General features: G+C 57.6%; 2 protein-coding genes across 2 annotated transcripts; both read left to right on the plus strand.

Moving 5' to 3' along the window:
• Window positions 1-2,271: 2,271 nt before the first annotated feature.
• LOC148051658 (coiled-coil domain-containing protein 81-like) lies at window positions 2,272-6,661 on the plus strand. The gene is made up of 7 exons (XM_087735483.1): window positions 2,272-2,389; window positions 4,245-4,306; window positions 4,761-4,914; window positions 5,123-5,379; window positions 5,585-5,670; window positions 5,926-6,050; window positions 6,549-6,661. Exons 1-7 carry the CDS (start codon window positions 2,272-2,274, stop codon window positions 6,659-6,661), a joined length of 915 nt encoding a protein of 304 aa, XP_087591609.1.
• Window positions 6,662-7,256: 595 nt separating this feature from the next.
• Window positions 7,257-15,782, plus strand: LOC148051659 (coiled-coil domain-containing protein 81-like). Its single transcript, XM_087735484.1, has 8 exons — window positions 7,257-7,348; window positions 9,354-9,481; window positions 13,357-13,418; window positions 13,873-14,026; window positions 14,235-14,491; window positions 14,697-14,782; window positions 15,048-15,172; window positions 15,670-15,782. The coding sequence occupies exons 1-8, from the start codon at window positions 7,257-7,259 to the stop codon at window positions 15,780-15,782; spliced, it is 1,017 nt and encodes a 338-aa protein (XP_087591610.1).
• The last annotated feature ends 29 nt before the right edge of the window (window positions 15,783-15,811 follow it).

The following is a 15,811-nucleotide window of genomic DNA, read 5'->3' on the forward strand; positions in this document are numbered from 1 at the left end:
GCCGCTGCAGGCAGGCCCATGCCTGGCAGCTGCCCGGGGTTCCTGCCAGGCGCCTCCGGGAGACTTTTGGCCTCCTGTCAAAGGGAGCCAAAGTCCCAGGAGCAGCCCCAGACTCCCCCAAGGCAGCTACCCGAGGACTTTTGTATGTGCTGGAGGCAGAGCCATGCTCGGGAGCTCCCCGGGTCTCTTCCCAGGACTCTCCCAGAGTCTTCTGGCATCATCCTGTAGAGGTAGCTGAAGTCTCGGTAGGCAGCACCAGCCTCATCCAAGGCAGCTACTGGAGGAGTTCTACGTACGATGGAGTCAGGACCATGCCCCGTAGCTCCCCGAGACTCCTTCCAGCAATCTCCTGGAGTCTTCTGGCCTCCTGTGGAAGGAACCGAAGTCCCGGGTAGCAGCCCAAGACTCTTCCAAGGAAGGCACCAGAAGAGGATTTCATTTGGGGCTGGAGATGGCAGTGACACTTTGCATCTCCCTATGTGCCATGGCTCAGGGAATGTTGGAAGCTGGGTTGAGAGCCGGCAGACATAGAGCGTGACCTGGTTTTCCTTTTTCCTGAGTTCAAGAACTACTCCTGCTGGATCCTCCTCATGCACCCAGAGAAGTGGGGAGTCCCCAGGGCCCTGGGGCATGGCCTGCAGTTACTCTTCCCCTCCTCAGAAAGCAGGAAACCCTCTGAGGGACAAACAGGGCTTGTGCCACGTGCTGTCACCTCTCAGAGGTGGGATTGTACCACAGGGCGGATCCTGGTCCCTGGAGGCACCTGCATGCCCTCGGGCTGCTTCTGCCCTGACTCCACCACTGCTCTTATGGAGGGGAAAGCTGAGGGAGAGGACCCAGCTTCTGCTCCCCAAAGCTCCCTCCACCGCCCTGGCTCGTGCCTCTGAAGAGCGGGATTGGGCAGAGTTGGGCCCGAAGCACCATCCCTGGACAAGTCATCTCAGGGGGAGATGAGGGAACCAGCTCCAACTTCCAGGAAAACCCTCACCACCCTCAAACGGCCCTGGGGATGTGCAGAGGGATGTTGCTGGTTATCCTTTTGCTGCTGCAGTGCTGGGAGCTGAAGCCACGCACAGGCTCTGGGTGTGAACAAAGAGTTTGATTGGCCTTGATTGTGTTTTCAGGGTTTCCGCCTGGTGCCGCCAGGGCTCCCCTTGCCTGAAGGGCTCAGGGGAGCCCCGGGGGCCTCCTGCTCTCCTCCCCCTGGAAGGACAGAAACAGAACAGAAAGACTTTGACTAGAAGAGAAACTAAACTTCACTGAGCAAGAAACAGCCTCCATTTGTGCAGGGCAACTTTGGGGGCAGAGAGTGGCTGAATGCCTGTTTGCCAGGGTTTCCGCACAGGAGGCGTGAGGAAGACTGATGTGCTGATGCAGGGCTGGGACGGCAATACTCATGCGTGCCTCTTTCTCCAAAACCCCCACGCTTGACCTCCCATTTCTATCACCAAAGACACAGGAAAGAGCAAAATCCCTGCAATCTGGAGCTCTCCAGTCCACCTCTGCTCTGCTTGGAGCCAGTGGCACAGGCTGGCTCTGGCTGCGGCTCCAACATGTCCATCATGGCGATCACACATCCTCTCGGAACATTTCACGATCCTCATAGGACACATCTTTTTTCCTTCGATGCAGTCAGAATTTCCCCTGTCCCAACTTAGCCCTGCTGGGTATTGAAGAGGCCCTGGGGGACCTTGCTGGGAGCACTCCAACGCAGCCACCGATGGCTCATCCCACTCGGAGCATCCAGGTGTGAGCGAAGGGTCTGCAGACCGAGCCACCGGTGTTTGTGGCAACTGTGACAAAAAGCAGTGTTTTGCACAACACTTGGGAGAGGGCCGAGTGTATGCCGCCGGGCTGATCTACAAGAGCACGCATTTTCCCTCTGTGCTGTCTGCTGGTTTCAGGAGAATGCACAGGGTGATGGGGCTGAGCCAGCCCAGGTGTACGTCAGCTGGACGCCAGACACGGAGGAAGGAGCCATGGGCTGGGCCCCACATCACCACCGGGCACTTGACACAGGGGCGGTGGCAGCCCCATCACAGAGGGCAGCAGGTCAGTAGGTGCCACGTCACCACGATCAGCCAGCGAGTGGTGGCCATGTCACAGCAGGGAGCAGGTTGCTGGTGGCCGTGTCATAGTGGGCAGCAGAGTCAAGAGTGGCCGTGTCACTGCAGGGTCCCAGTGGGTGACACGGCCGCCCGAGGGTACAAAAGGGGACACGGGGTGGTGGGTCCCGCACCCTGGAGGAGCGTCCAGAGGACGAACGCAGGGATGAGCTCCCACATGGCTGTCGCCACTAAGGAGCAACCCGCCAGCGTGAGGCCCACCAAGATGCACCTCTGGGATGGCATGGAGCACGCCTTCATGATGCCCAGCATCACCGCAGAAGGTACAGGCATCCCCAGCCACTCCAGGAGCGTTGTCAGGACCAACAGTGGCAGGGTTGCGTGGGCGAGACTCAGCACTGCAGCCATGTCAGGGGTGTCTCCATCTGGTGCTGGGGACAGCAAGGACACTGACGCTGCTGACCCCATTGACACGCAGGGGTGCTCAGGCCTCTTGCCAAAACAGCCAAGAGGCCCTTCTGCTCCCCTCACAGCTGCCAGAGGCCTCGTGCTATCCCCAACGCGAGCTCTTTCCCAGTTCCTCATTTCCTGTGGCACAATGTGGTTTTGCCACCACACTATCGGCGGCAGATTTGGGAAAGAGGAGCTGGTGCTCTTGAGGTGACAGTCTCTCTTGGAGATCTAAGTCCTCAAGGGGGGGACAGGGCCTTGGATTGCATCATCCCACCATACCCTTGGGTGCATCCCACCCTAGGGCTCTGTTTTAGTGAAGACAACGAGTCAGTAGGAGAAAAGGGTGTGCCGAGCTGGCGTGAAGTTTTAACGCAGGTCAGAGCCTTTTGACAATCCCCACCGGGGATTTTCCCAGCGGATCACAGAAGCTGGTTGCCCGCACTATGGAAACGAGCTGGGAGCTGCTTTACCTTCCATGTCTTGCCCGAGAGGTGGCAAACCCCCTTTTTTCTTCCACTTGTCCTCACCAGGGACTTTTCTCCAGGCCTTCAGAGGGCGCCTGGCCCTTGGTTTGGGCACAAACCTGGAGACAAAGAGACACCACCAGCGTGAGCCACGGCACCACCAGCCCTTGCCACTTGCTCACAAGCAGATTTTGGCACTGCTGTAAAGGCCGTTGCTGTCTCAAGTCAACTCTGCCCCACCCCTGAGGACCGTCCTAGTAAATGGGGTCACCTGGCAAAGAAGTCCAGGTCACCTGGCAAAGAAGTCCAGGCCCCCTAGATTCCTCTCCCTTTCCCATCAGATCCACCTTACAGGCTGGGGAGAGGAATGATAATCACTGCCCGTGTCCCCGTGGGAGGACCCCCGTGTTCTCAAGGAGCAAATGCTACCAAACTGCACGCAAGCAGTGCTGGGGAACCGCTGTGGGTCTGCGCAAGCAGTGGGGAAACCAAAAGGCTCACCGGGAATGAAGCGAGCTGCAGGTTTTAAGGGCTGCAGAACAGCCGTCACCCTGTCTTGTCCATCGTGTCCTGCAAATGTCTCAGCCAGGCATTAACCTAATGACCCTGCTCCCAGCACACGTCAGGCCTGAGAATGAGCGGCGTGTCCAGCCAAAACCTGAACAGGAGTTGGGAGAACATTTAAAGTTGTGGCAGTGTCATGGCAGGAGGAAGGGGATGGATGTCAGAGCAGCAGGTCACTTCTGACCATGTCACAGTGGGCAGCAGGTCACTGCTGTGTCAGAGTGGGCAGCAGAGTCAGCACTGGCCATGTCATCGTGATGTCACACTGGGTCTGTGACATGGCCGCCCGAGGGTACAAAAGGGGACACGGGGCGGTGGGTCCCACACCCTGGAGGAGCGTCCAGAGGACGAACGCAGGGATGAGCTCCCACATGGCTGTCGCCACTAAGGAGCAACCCGCCAGCGTGAGGCCCACCAAGATGCACCTCTGGGATGGCATGGAGCACGCCTTCATGATGCCCAGCATCACCACAGAAGGTACAGGCATCCCCAGGCACTCCAGGAGCGTTGTCAGGACCAACAGTGGCAGGGTTGCGTGGGCGAGACTCAGCACTGCAGCCATGTCAGGGGTGTCTCCATCTGGTGCTGGGGACAGCAAGGACACTTTGCATCTGCCTCTGCGCCACAGCTCAGGGGAAGCTGGTGGGTTGAGAGCCAGCAGGCACAGAGCATGACCTGATTTTCCTTTGCTTTCCAGAGCAAACAGCCATCTGGGACGCCGTGGCTGGCTACATTCAAGAACAGCTCCTGCGGCACCAGGTGGGGTGACACCCGCATCCTCCTCACCCACCCAGAGAAGTGGGGAGTCCCCATGGCCCTGAGGCATGGCCTGCAGTTACTCTTCCCCTCCTTGCAATGCAGGAAACCCACCCCAAAAGTCCCCACCAATGGAGACACAGGGCTCGTGCAAGGCTGGGACCACCTCTGGGAGGTGGCATTGTACCACAGGCCTGATCCCGGTCACTGGAGACCCCTGCATGCCCTCCGGCTGCCTCTGCCCTGACTCCAGCACTGCTCCTTTCGAGGGGGAAGGCAGAGGGAGAGGACTCAGCAGCTCCTCCTTAAAGCTCTCCCCACTGGCCTGGCTCATGTCTCTGAAGAGCAGGAGCCGGCAGGGGCTGGGCCAAAGCACCATCCCTGGTCAGGGCCACCCGCAGCTCTTCCCTCCAGCCACTCCTCCCGCTTCAGCTCTTCCCTTCTCTTCCACTCACAGGGGGTGCGAATTCCCACCCTCGGCTGCTTCGATGTGCTCCCCACACGGACCCAGGTTGGGAACAAGGTCGTGATTCTCCAGAGGCCCGTGTTTCGCCTGGCCAGGAACCTTGCAGTTGTCCACAATCTCATGGACAATAGGGACGACCTGCCTGGTAAGACGGCGCATTAAACACTGGCGGGCTGCACGGTTGCGGTGAAGGGGGGTATCGCATCCCTTTTCTGAAAGCAAACTGCCCCCTCTGCGGAGCACATCCAAACACGGGGCCTTTCTGGGCGGTGACTGCAATAAGCAGCCCTTGGGAAACGCCTGCGGAAAGGCCAGTGGGTGAGCGCCTCCATCCCTCTCGTGTGGTTTTCCAGGCAATAAGGTGCTGGAGCCTCTGAAATATGCCAAGGTGGCCAGGGATGCCTCTGTGTCCCGGCAAAAAGTGGATGGCTGCATCCTAGGCACCACGTCCCTCCTCTCTCACTGCCTGGGGAAGGGGGAGAACGTCGCCCTTGTCCTGAGGGACGTGGGGGTGCTCCTCATCGAAGGCAGCAGGGTGCAGATGAGGTTCTACTATGACTTCCTGGAGAGGATTACTGGGAAGAAGGTCCTCGAAAGCGCTGCATTCAAGGTGAGCGTTCTGGTTTCCCCACCGCTTGGGCAGACCCACAGCGGTTCCCCAGCACTGCTCGCGTGTGGCCCACCGCGACATGGCCAGCTGCTGAGGCAAGGCATGAGCACGACTCCACCAGCTCTTGCTGCCCTGAACTCCTCCACTGCTGGGTGCCTTGGTCATGTTGAGGATGTCCTGCCATCTCCATGTTCCTCCATTGCAGCTTCCCCAGCTGCTGGACATGGTGCTGTCTCCGATGGTGCCCATTGCTTCCCTGACTTTCGCTGGCCGCGTCATCGTCTTTCCCGAGTGAGTGAGTACGTTGGCAGCTTTAGCCTCTGGCCAAGGCGGCTGCTCAGCTGCAGTTTGTCCTTGTGAGCACGAGAGTCCTGCTGCGGGGACTCCTTCTCTGCGTGACCCCATTGCCCAGGACAGTCCTTGGGGATGAGGCAGAGTCCATTTGGGAAAACAACGGCCTTTACAACCGTGCCAAAACCTGCCTGTGAGCAAGTGCAAGGGCTGGTGGTGCCGTGGCTCACGCTGGTGGTGTCTCTTTGTCTCCAGGTTTGAACTGGAGGTTGTGCCCAAACCAAGGGCCAGGCGCCCTCTGAAGGCCTGGAGAAAAGTCCCTGGTGAGGACAAGTGGAAGAAAAAAGGGGGTTTGCCACCTCTCGGGCAAGACATGGAAGGTAAAGCAGCTCCCAGCTCGTTTCCATAGTGTGGGCAACCAGCTTCTGTGATCCGCTGGGAAAATCCCCGGTGGGGACTGTCAAAAGGCTCTGCCCTGCGTCAAAGCTTCCCACCAGCTGGGCAGAGCCTTTTCTCCTAAGGCTGGCTTCACAAGAACTGAGCCCTAGGACGGGATGCGCCCATCACGCCCATCCCTGGGTACAGCAGGGGGTGTGGACCCAAGGGGCTGTCCTCACTCCGCAAAGAGCCTCTGTCACCTCACCGGCATTACCCAGCTCCTCTTGCCAAACCCTGGCGCTATTAGGGCGTTTGCAGAGGAGTCCATCAAGCACCCGTGTTGGGGAGGGTGCCAGGCCTCTGGAAATGGTGGCTGTGAGGGGAGCAGAACGGCCCTCTCAGAGGTTTTGGGAAGAGGTCTGAGCACCCCTGTGCGTCACTGAGGCCGGCAGCGTCACAGCGATGCTCTTCTGACAAGGTCTCTCCTTTCCCGCTTCCAGTGGGATTTGCTGAACTGCCCTTGCCTGCCCGTTCCAGTTTGACCAGTGAGGAACACAAGGCGCTCCCGGAACAGAAGTGGGTGAAAACGAGGAAGAAGCCTGTGGAGTGGTGAGGCTGGAGGTGCAGGGCTGGCATCTGCACGGGGTCATTTTCTGAGCCAGCAAGAGCCCATTCCCCACCCCCAAACACTTGCCGTTCATCACTGCCCAACAGTGGTGAAGGCAGAGCCCGGAGGGGCGGGATGGGGCTGCTGGGAGCCCCCCATGTCACAGGGCTGCTTTTTGTGAAGGGCCCCAGTGTGGCCTCCTGAGCTGTGCATAGGGACAGCCGTGTGTCAGCCGAGGGTCCCGGCTCAGGGGGTTTCCTCTCCTGAGCTGAGCACAGCCATCGCCATCGGCTGAGCTGCCGGTGGCTGCATAAACAAGCCCATGGCTCATAGGGCCAGGAGGCGGCCCCAAACCCATCGTGTCCTCACGCAGACCCCTCCCACTGTGTCCTTTCAGCTGGCTACCAGCAATCTCTGCGGCCTCCGCTAGAAAAAAGCAGCCTGTGACCAGCCAACCCAAGGGCAAACCCGCACCCAAAGGCCGAGCATCAAAGCAGAGGCGAGCACAGGCAGCGAAACCTCGGAGGCGCAGAGGAAGAGAACAAGGAGAAAAAAAGTCCCTGTCAGAAGCAAATTACCGTCAACAAGCTCTGAGGCCAGGATGCCTGAGGAGCCCACCTACAAGGTCTACATTCCCCAGCCACCCGGACCTGAGACAGCACAATTGCTAAAATCAAGGCCTGAGATGTTCTGGTCAGTGCTGAAAGAACCACAGAAGACCATATTGGCGGGATACATCTTTGAGCCCTCCCTTTTGGTGCCACCAATGCATCAGTGGGCTCCAGGATGGAGTGGCCCTGGCCAGAGCGATCAGGGCTTGGGGTGCCCGGAGCAGAGGCAGCACCACGCGAGGTGGCAAAAGAGGTACGTGATTCGAATCTGCGTCGTTCTTGGGTGCTGTTTCCTTGTCGAAATGCAGAGCTGGAGGGACCGTGGGGACTTTTCAAGAGCCCTTAGGTCTGACGGACGTCATGGCTAAGCTGCCACCTTGGGCTCTTCCATCCCCAGGGGCGAGGTACTCATTTTCCAGGGGTGGCCTCTCTTCTCTAGCCTCAGGAAACACACAAGGCCATGTTCTTCGGCCATGTTTGGAAGGCCTAACTCACGGCAAGGCTGCTCTGGGCCAGAGAGGGGACTGTTTCTTCCCAGCTCGTTGCTCCTTTAGATCCCCGGTGGGAAGAGAAAGGCTTTTTGGGTGGGTCTGGCACAGCTTGGGAGCAAACCGCTGCTGCTGGAGAGGCTGCAGAGAAGGGGTAAAGGGAGGGAGAGAAACAGCTGCCCTCCCCTCAATGTCCTGACCTGAAGCCATCCAGGGGGTCTGCGTGTGGGCAAGGCGCTCCTCCCAAAACCTGTGGGATTGTTTTAGAAGAGTCTCTCTTCTTTTGCAGAAACCCATCTGTCTTTGGGACCCCAGGAGCTCGGGAAAGAGATGAATAAAACCACAAAGGAGAAGCTGCAAAAGGGTGTTGACTTTTGTAATTGTTCGTAACGGTCCTTCACCGGAATGGGGGAGAAGGGTTTTTTACCATTGGCGATGGCTCTGAGATCGGCCCAGCATGGTCCTGGAAGTGGGGCCATCGGAGGGACCTTCCCTCCGGGACCCTTTCCATGCAAGGGACCTTTTCCATGGCCGCTATGGAAAGGAACCTGCTTTCTGGGGCAAGAGAGGGCAAGCAGGCACTTGGAGCAGTGTTGTGAAGAACGGAACGTCCCTGGAGGGGAAAGGCGAGGCTGCTCCCCATCTCCCTTTGCTCTTCCTCCATCTCCACCCTGGAGGCCATTTCTCTGTCACTCCGCTCTCCTGCTGCCTTTTGTGTCTCTCTGACCCTCTGTCCCCCTCCCTCACCCTGCCTCTGTCTGTCCATCCCTCTGTCCTCCTTCCTGCCCTTCTTCTCCCTCTCTCCCTCTGTCCTGCTGCTTATCCCTGTTTTTCCTCCTGCACCCCACTGGCCCTTCCCCTCCAGCTCTTTCCCGATCCATCCCTCTGCATGCTCCTCACCAGCATTTTTCCTTCCTCCACTCCCTGCCCAGCCCCATCCCGTTCTCCTGTCCCTCTGTCTGTCTCCTCGTCCCTCTGTCCTGCTCTTGTCCCTCTCCGGCTACCCCACCGCCCTGCCCCACCTCTCTCTGCCACTCTGTCCCTCTCTCCTCCTCCTCCTCCCTGCTCCACCGGGGCTCTGGGCCCTGGTCAGCCCCGGGGGGCCTGCAGAGGGATGGGGCCCAGCCGGGGCAGGGGGACAGTGTCCCCGCAGGGTCAGACAGCAGGGCAGGAGTGCCCCGGGCCATGCCGGGAGCTGCCGTCCTGGGGCGTGGGGCTGCCTGCTGGCCATGTTGGCCTTGGGTGGTGCAGTCTCTGCTCTAGCTGCAGACCAGCTGAGGCGAGGGCTGGGGCTGCCCGTGGGGTGAGTGAGGCCCATGGGCAGGTTTCGGGGTGACTCCTGCCTGCTGGCCCGCCGCGGTGGCAGGGGTAGCTCCCAGCTGGAGCGGGGCCCAGCTGGGGCAGCCCCGGGAGTGACCCGAGAGCTGGGGAGGGGAAGGAGATGGAGACAGACCCCCCGGGCACAGGCACCGGGCAGCCTGACTCCCAGAGCCCCCTGGATCCGCCCTGGCCCCGCTCGGCCCCTGCAGCTGCCCTGGCCCCAGCACCTCCCCTGAGGCCTGTCCCGCAGCCCCAGGCCCCCACGGCCTGTCCTGGCAGCAGCGAGCTGGGCCTGGGGCGCGCTCGATCCTCCGTGAACACGGGGGCCGTCAGCAGCATCGCAGGGAAGGAGCGGTGTCTGCAGGAGCTCCTGCAGCAGGAGGGGCTCCAGCCTGGGGCCGGCGGCGGTAATCATGGTTCTTTCCCTCTCCTAGAGGCCACACTGAGGGCTCGGTTGTCTGTTCCTGCCCCGGAAGGGAGGGAGCATCTGGCTGTCCTGGTTTTGCCTGGGACGGAGTGAATTTTCTTCCTGGGAGCTGGTACAGTGCTGTGGTTTGGCTTTAGGATGAGAATCATGTTGATAACGCACCGATGTGTTAGTTGTTGCTAAGTAGTGCTTCGAGTAAATCCAGGACTTTGCAGCTGCTTCTGCTTTACCAACTGAGAAGGCTGGAGATGCCCAAGAAGCTGGGAGGGGGCACAGGCAGGACAGCTGACCCAAACTGGCCAAAGGGCTACTCCATACCGTAGGATGTCACGCTCAGTATAAAACTTGGGGAAAGCTGGCCGAGGGGCTGGTGCTTGGGAACCGCCTGGGCATCGCTCGGCGGGTGGTGAGCAACTGCATTGCCCATCCCTTATTTTGGATATTATTTTATCATCGTCATCATCGTTATTATTGTTGTTGTTGCTGTTATTATTGTTATTAACCAGTGTGCAAGAGATCCGAGGGAATTTGCCAGGCTGGGAATTTGAGTATCTTGCTGATGTGCCAAAATGGAGAGATCCACTCAGAACCAGGAGCTCAGTGTTGGGCTGAGTTGTGTCTCACCGGGGAGTCTGTAGCGTGTCACCCTGTCCAGCTGAGCTTGTGACATCAGGTCTTTCTGCTGAGGGCAATGATCAAATCATGGAATCGTTCTGGGCGGAGGGGACATCGAGAGGTTTCCAGCCCAAGCCTGTGCTCAGAGCAGGTCCCATCAGGCCGCTCAAGGACATGCCCAACTGAGGGATGAACACCCCCAAAGTCTTGCCCCTCTGCCTACAACATCCGTCCACTCTTTGGGTGAAAAAGCCCTCCTTTCTAAGGCCCACATTCTCTTTTTGGAGCCCCAGCCCCCATGTTTACGGCACAAAGCCTCATTTCTTGGAGTCCAAAGCTGCATCTTGAAGGCACAAAAACCTACTTCAGGGCCCCAAAGCCTCCATTTAGAGCCTAAATCGTCATTGTCAGGGTCCAAAGCCTCGTAGTGTCAAAATACTCATTTTTAAGATCCAACCCCACGGTTTTAAAGCCCAAACACTCATTTTCAAGATGCAAGCCTCATTTTTAAGGTCCAAACCCTCCGTTTTGGGTCCAAACCCTCAGTTTAGCTCTCTCAAGGCCTCATTTTCCCATAGCCTAAGTTTGAGGATCCAGTTTGTAATTTTGAGGGGCCAAAGCCTCATTTTTTTAGAAGAGAAGAGAAGGGAAGAGACGAGATGAGATGAGGCGAGACGAGATGAGACTATTTCAGTTGGAAGGGACCTACAACGATCATCTAGTCCAACTGCCTGACCCATTCGGGGCTGACCAAGTTAAAGTGCGTTACTAAGGGCATTGTCGAAATGCCTCTTAAACACGGACATGCTTGGGGCATCGACTTTTTAATGACCAAAGCCTCCTTTTGAAGGTCCAAAGCCTCATTTTTGTTTTCCAAACCTGAATTTTGAGGGCCCCAACTCTCATTTATGGATTTCAAAGCCTCATTTTTAGGGTCTGAACCTTCATTTTAGGTCAAAAGCCTGAAATGCAGCCTGACACCAAGGTTGCAGGGCCAAAGCCTCAGTTTCAGGTTGCCAAGTCCTCATTTTAGTTTATAAACCCTCCGTTACAGGGCTCAGAGGGACCCTCCTTTCTGGGGTCCAAAGCTTCATGCTGTAAGGTCGTAGCCCTCACGTTTGGCTACCAAGACTCATTTTTAGGGTCCAAAGCCTCGGTTTCAGTTTACAAAGTCAGGTTTTGAGAGTCAAAGCTCCCATTTATATGACGCAACCCCTCATGATTAGGATCCATAGCTGCATTTACAGGGTTTAAATCCTTCTTATAGGACACAAAGCCTCATTTCCCAGCCCAAAGCCTCATTTTTAGGCTACAAAGCCACAAGTGACTGTGCAAAGCCTCAGCTGTACGATCCAAACTCTCGTTTTCAGAGTCCAAATCCTCATTTTTAGATCCAGACTCTCGTATTACGTTACCAAAGTCTCACTGATGTGGTCCAAAGCCTCATTTCGAAGGCCCAAAGCCTCATTTGGAGGGGCCAAATACTGATTCGTAGGGTCTAAACCCTCTTCTTAGGGAACAAAGGCTCGCCTTTAGGGTCCGAAGCTTTATCTGCAGGCTCCAAAGCCTCAGTGATAAGACCCAGATCTTTCTTTGAGAGTCCAAAATCTCATTTTATTCTCCAAATCCTTGCTTGTTGTTTCTGATCCCAAATTTTGAAGGTCCAAGGTCTCATTTTTAGAGCCCAACGCCTCCTTTTTAGGGTTCTAAGCCTCCTTTCTAGGGTCCAAAGCTTACGTTTTAGCATCCAAAGCCTCACATGTAGAGTTTAAGGCCACAATTTCTGTCTACCAGTCTCATTTTTAGGGCCCAAAGCCTCATTTTTAGGACCTCTCCCCTCATTCTAAGGGCCTCAAGCCTCATTTTGACAGCCTAAATGCTCATTTGGAGGGTCTAAGCCCTGAGTGAAAGAGCAAATCCTCAGTTTTAGGGCCCCCAGCTTTCTTTGGAGAGTACAAAGACACATTTCGAAGGGCCAAAGCCTCATTTGGAGGGTCCAAATACTCATTTTTATGGTCCAGATTTGCATTTTGGGGTTTAACTCTTTCAGGCCTAAGGCCTACTTTGAAGGGCTGGAAGCCTCATTGCAGGGGCTCATTATTGGTGAGGATTTAAAGCCTCTTTTGTCGGGTCCAAACCCTCATCTTTAGGGCCCGAAGCCTCATTTTGGGGCTCTAAATCCTCATTTTTAAAGCCTAACTACATGTTCCGAGGCTACAAGGGCATACTGAGATGGTCTGAAGCCTGATCCTCGTCTTAGGCCGTGTTCATTCTCCTAAGCAAGTGGGACTGCAGTAAGCATCCTGCCTTTCAGCGCAGCTGAGAGGGCAGGCTCAGGCCTCTGGCTTCGGCAGGTGCTTTGGATGGCACTGGTGGCATCATCCAGGGCTCTCCTTTATCCTTCGTGGTCAGCTCTCAGCTTCCACCAAGCACAGTCCTTCTTTCCAGGGCTGGGCTGTCCTTTCCTTTGTTTTCCTTCAGCACCAACAACCCCAGAGCCCGCAGCCACATTCCAGTACCTCGCGACACTGCAGCCCAAGCTGTCGACCAAGAGATCTATGCACAAAGGCAACACGCTCTCGTACTAGAAAGACTGGCTGATAGGATAGTTCGGGAAGGGAATTTTCCTGACTCTGGGAATTTTCCCGCCTCAGAGAGGCGGGAAAGCCCTGAGGGGAGGGAGCCGCTGCAGGCAGGCCCATGCCTGGCAGCTGCCCGGGGTTCCTGCCAGGCGCCTCCGGGAGACTTTTGGCCTCCTGTCAAAGGCAGCCAAAGTCCCAGGAGCAGCCCCAGACTCCCCCAAGGCAGCTACCCGAGGACTTTTGTATGTGCTGGAGGCAGAGCCATGCTCGGGAGCTCCCCGGGTCTCTTCCCAGGACTCTCCCAGAGTCTTCTGGCATCATCCTGTAGAGGTAGCTGAAGTCTCGGTAGGCAGCACCAGCCTCATCCAAGGCAGCTACTGGAGGAGTTCTACGTACGATGGAGTCAGGACCATGCCCCGTAGCTCCCCGAGACTCCTTCCAGCAATCTCCTGGAGTCTTCTGGCCTCCTGTGGAAGGAACCGAAGTCCCGGGTAGCAGCCCAAGACTCTTCCAAGGAAGGCACCAGAAGAGGATTTCCATTTGGGGCTGGAGATGGCAGTGACACTTTGCATCTGCCTCTGCGCCACAGCTCAGGGAATGTTGGAAGCATGAGAGGTGGAAGGCACAGAGCATGACCTGATTTTCCTTTGCTTTCCAGAGCAAACAGCCATCTGGGACGCTGTGGCTGGCTACGTTCAAGAACAGCTCCTGCTGCTCCAGGTGGGGCGACACCCGCATCCTCCTCACCCACCCAGAGAAGTGGGGAGTCCCCATGGCCCTGAGGCATGGCCTGCAGTTACTCTTCCCCTCCTCAGAAAGCAGGAAACCCACCCCAAAAGTCCCCACCAATGGAGACACAGGGCTCGTGCAAGGCTGGGACCACCTCTGGGAGGTGGCATTGTACCACAGGCCTGATCCCGGTCACTGGAGACCCCTGCATGCCCTCCGGCTGCCTCTGCCCTGACTCCAGCACTGCTCCTTTCGAGGGGGAAGGCAGAGGGAGAGGACTCAGCAGCTCCTCCTTAAAGCTCTCCCCACTGGCCTGGCTCATGTCTCTGAAGAGCAGGAGCCGGCAGGGGCTGGGCCAAAGCACCATCCCTGGTCAGGGCCACCCGCAGCTCTTCCCTCCAGCCACTCCTCCCGCTTCAGCTTTTCCCTTCTCTTCCACTCACAGGGGGCGCGAATTCCCACCCTCGGCTGCTTCGATGTGCTCCCCACACGGACCCAGGTTGGGAACAAGGTCGTGATTCTCCAGAGGCCCGTGTTTCGCCTGGCCAGGAACCTTGCAGTTGTCCACAATCTCATGGACAATAGGGACGACCTGCCTGGTAAGACGGCGCATTAAACACTGGCGGGCTGCACGGTCGCGGTGAAGGGGGGTATCGCATCCCTTTTCTGAAAGCAAACTGCCCCCTCTGCGGAGCACGTCCAAACACGGGGCCCTTCTGGGCGGTGACTGCAATAAGCAGCCCTTGGGAAACGCCTGCGGAAAGGCCAGTGGGTGAGCGCCTCCATCCCTCTCATGTGGTTTTCCAGGCAATAAGGTGCTGGAGCCTCTGAAATATGCCAAGGTGGCCAGGGATGCCTCTGTGTCCCGGCAAAAAGTGGATGGCTGCATCCTAGGCACCACGTCCCTCCTCTCTCACTGCCTGGGGAAGGGGGAGAACGTCGCCCTTGTCCTGAGGGATGTGGGGGTGCTCCTCATCGAAGGCAGCAGGGTGCAGATGAGGTTCTACTATGACTTCCTGGAGAGGATTACTGGGAAGAAGGTCCTCGAAAGCGCTGCATTCAAGGTGAGCGTTCTGGTTTCCCCACCTCTTGGGCAGACCCACAGCGGTTCCCCAGCACTGCTTGCGTGTGGCCCACCGCGACATGGCCAGCTGCTGAGGCCAGGCGTCAGCACGATTCCACCAGCTCTTGCTGCCCTGAACTCCTCCACTGCTGGGTGCCTTGGTCATGTTGAGGATGTCCTGCCATCTCCATGTTCCTCCATTGCAGCTTCCCCAGCTGCTGGACATGGTGCTGTCTCCGATGGTGCCCATTGCTTCCCTGACTTTCGCCGGCCGCGTCATCGTCTTTCCCGAGTGAGTGAGTACGTTGGCAGCTTTAGCCTCTGGCCAAGGCGGCTGCTCAGCTGCGGTTTGGCAGCATTTGTCCTTGTGAGCACGCGAGTCCTGCTGCGGGGACACCTTCTCTGCGTGATCCCATTGCCCAGGACAGTCCTAGGGGATGAGGCAGAGTCCATTTGGGAAAACAACGGCCTTTACAACCGTGCCAAAACCTGCCTGTGAGCAAGTGCAAGGGCTGGTGGTGCCGTGGCTCACGCTGGTGGTGTCTCTTTGTCTCCAGGTTTGAACTGGAGGTTGTGCCCAAACCAAGGGCCAGGCGCCCTCTGAAGGCCTGGAGAAAAGTCCCTGGTGAGGACAAGTGGAAGAAAAAAGGGGGTTTGCCACCTCTCGGGCAAGACATGGAAGGTAAAGCAGCTCCCAGCTCGTTTCCATAGTGTGGGCAACCAGCTTCTGTGATCCGCTGGGAAAATCCCCGGTGGGGACTGTCAAAAGGCTCTGCCCTGCGTCAAAGCTTCCCACCAGCTGGGCAGAGCCTTTTCTCCTAAGGCTGGCTTCACAAGAACTGAGCCCTAGGACGGGATGCGCCCATCACGCCCATCCCTGGGTACAGCAGGGGTGTGGACCCAAGGGGCTGTCCTCACTCCGCAAAGAGCCTCTGTCACCTCACCGGCATTACCCAGCTCCTCTTGCCAAACCCTGACGCTATTAGGGCGTTTGCAGAGGAGTCCATCAAGCACCCGTGTTGGGGAGGGTGCCAGGCCTCTGGAAATGGTGGCTGTGAGGGGAGCAGAACGGCCCTCTCAGAGGTTTTGGGAAGAGGTCTGAGCACCCCTGTGCGTCACTGAGGCCGGCAGCGTCACAGCGATGCTCTTCTGACAAGGTCTCTCCTTTCCCGCTTCCAGTGGGATTTGCTGAACTGCCCTTGCCTGCCCGTTCCAGTCTGACCAGTGAGGAACACAAGGCGCTCCCGGAACAGAAGTGGGTGAAAATGAGGAAGAAGCCTGTGGAGTGGTGAGGCTGGAGGTGCAGGGCTGGCATCTGCAC

The sequence above is a fragment of the Nipponia nippon genome, unplaced genomic scaffold, assembly GCF_047370975.1.
Source record: "Nipponia nippon isolate SJK-2023a ecotype South Korea unplaced genomic scaffold, ASM4737097v1 scaffold_59, whole genome shotgun sequence".
Lineage (NCBI taxonomy): Eukaryota > Metazoa > Chordata > Aves > Pelecaniformes > Threskiornithidae > Nipponia > Nipponia nippon.

Bases quoted from the DNA above. Each gene is read 5' to 3' on its own strand.
- LOC148051658 (XM_087735483.1), top strand. From the start codon at position 2,272: ATGAGCTCCCACATGGCTGTCGCCACTAAGGAGCAACCCGCCAGCGTG. The intron at 4,915-5,122 runs GTAAGACGGCGC...GTGGTTTTCCAG, and splicing joins CAATAGGGACGACCTGCCTG to GCAATAAGGTGCTGGAGCCT. The intron at 5,671-5,925 runs GTGAGTGAGTAC...CTTTGTCTCCAG, and splicing joins CGCGTCATCGTCTTTCCCGA to GTTTGAACTGGAGGTTGTGC.
- LOC148051659 (XM_087735484.1), top strand. From the start codon at position 7,257: ATGCCTGAGGAGCCCACCTACAAGGTCTACATTCCCCAGCCACCCGGA. The intron at 14,492-14,696 runs GTGAGCGTTCTG...CCTCCATTGCAG, and splicing joins TCGAAAGCGCTGCATTCAAG to CTTCCCCAGCTGCTGGACAT. The intron at 14,783-15,047 runs GTGAGTGAGTAC...CTTTGTCTCCAG, and splicing joins CGCGTCATCGTCTTTCCCGA to GTTTGAACTGGAGGTTGTGC.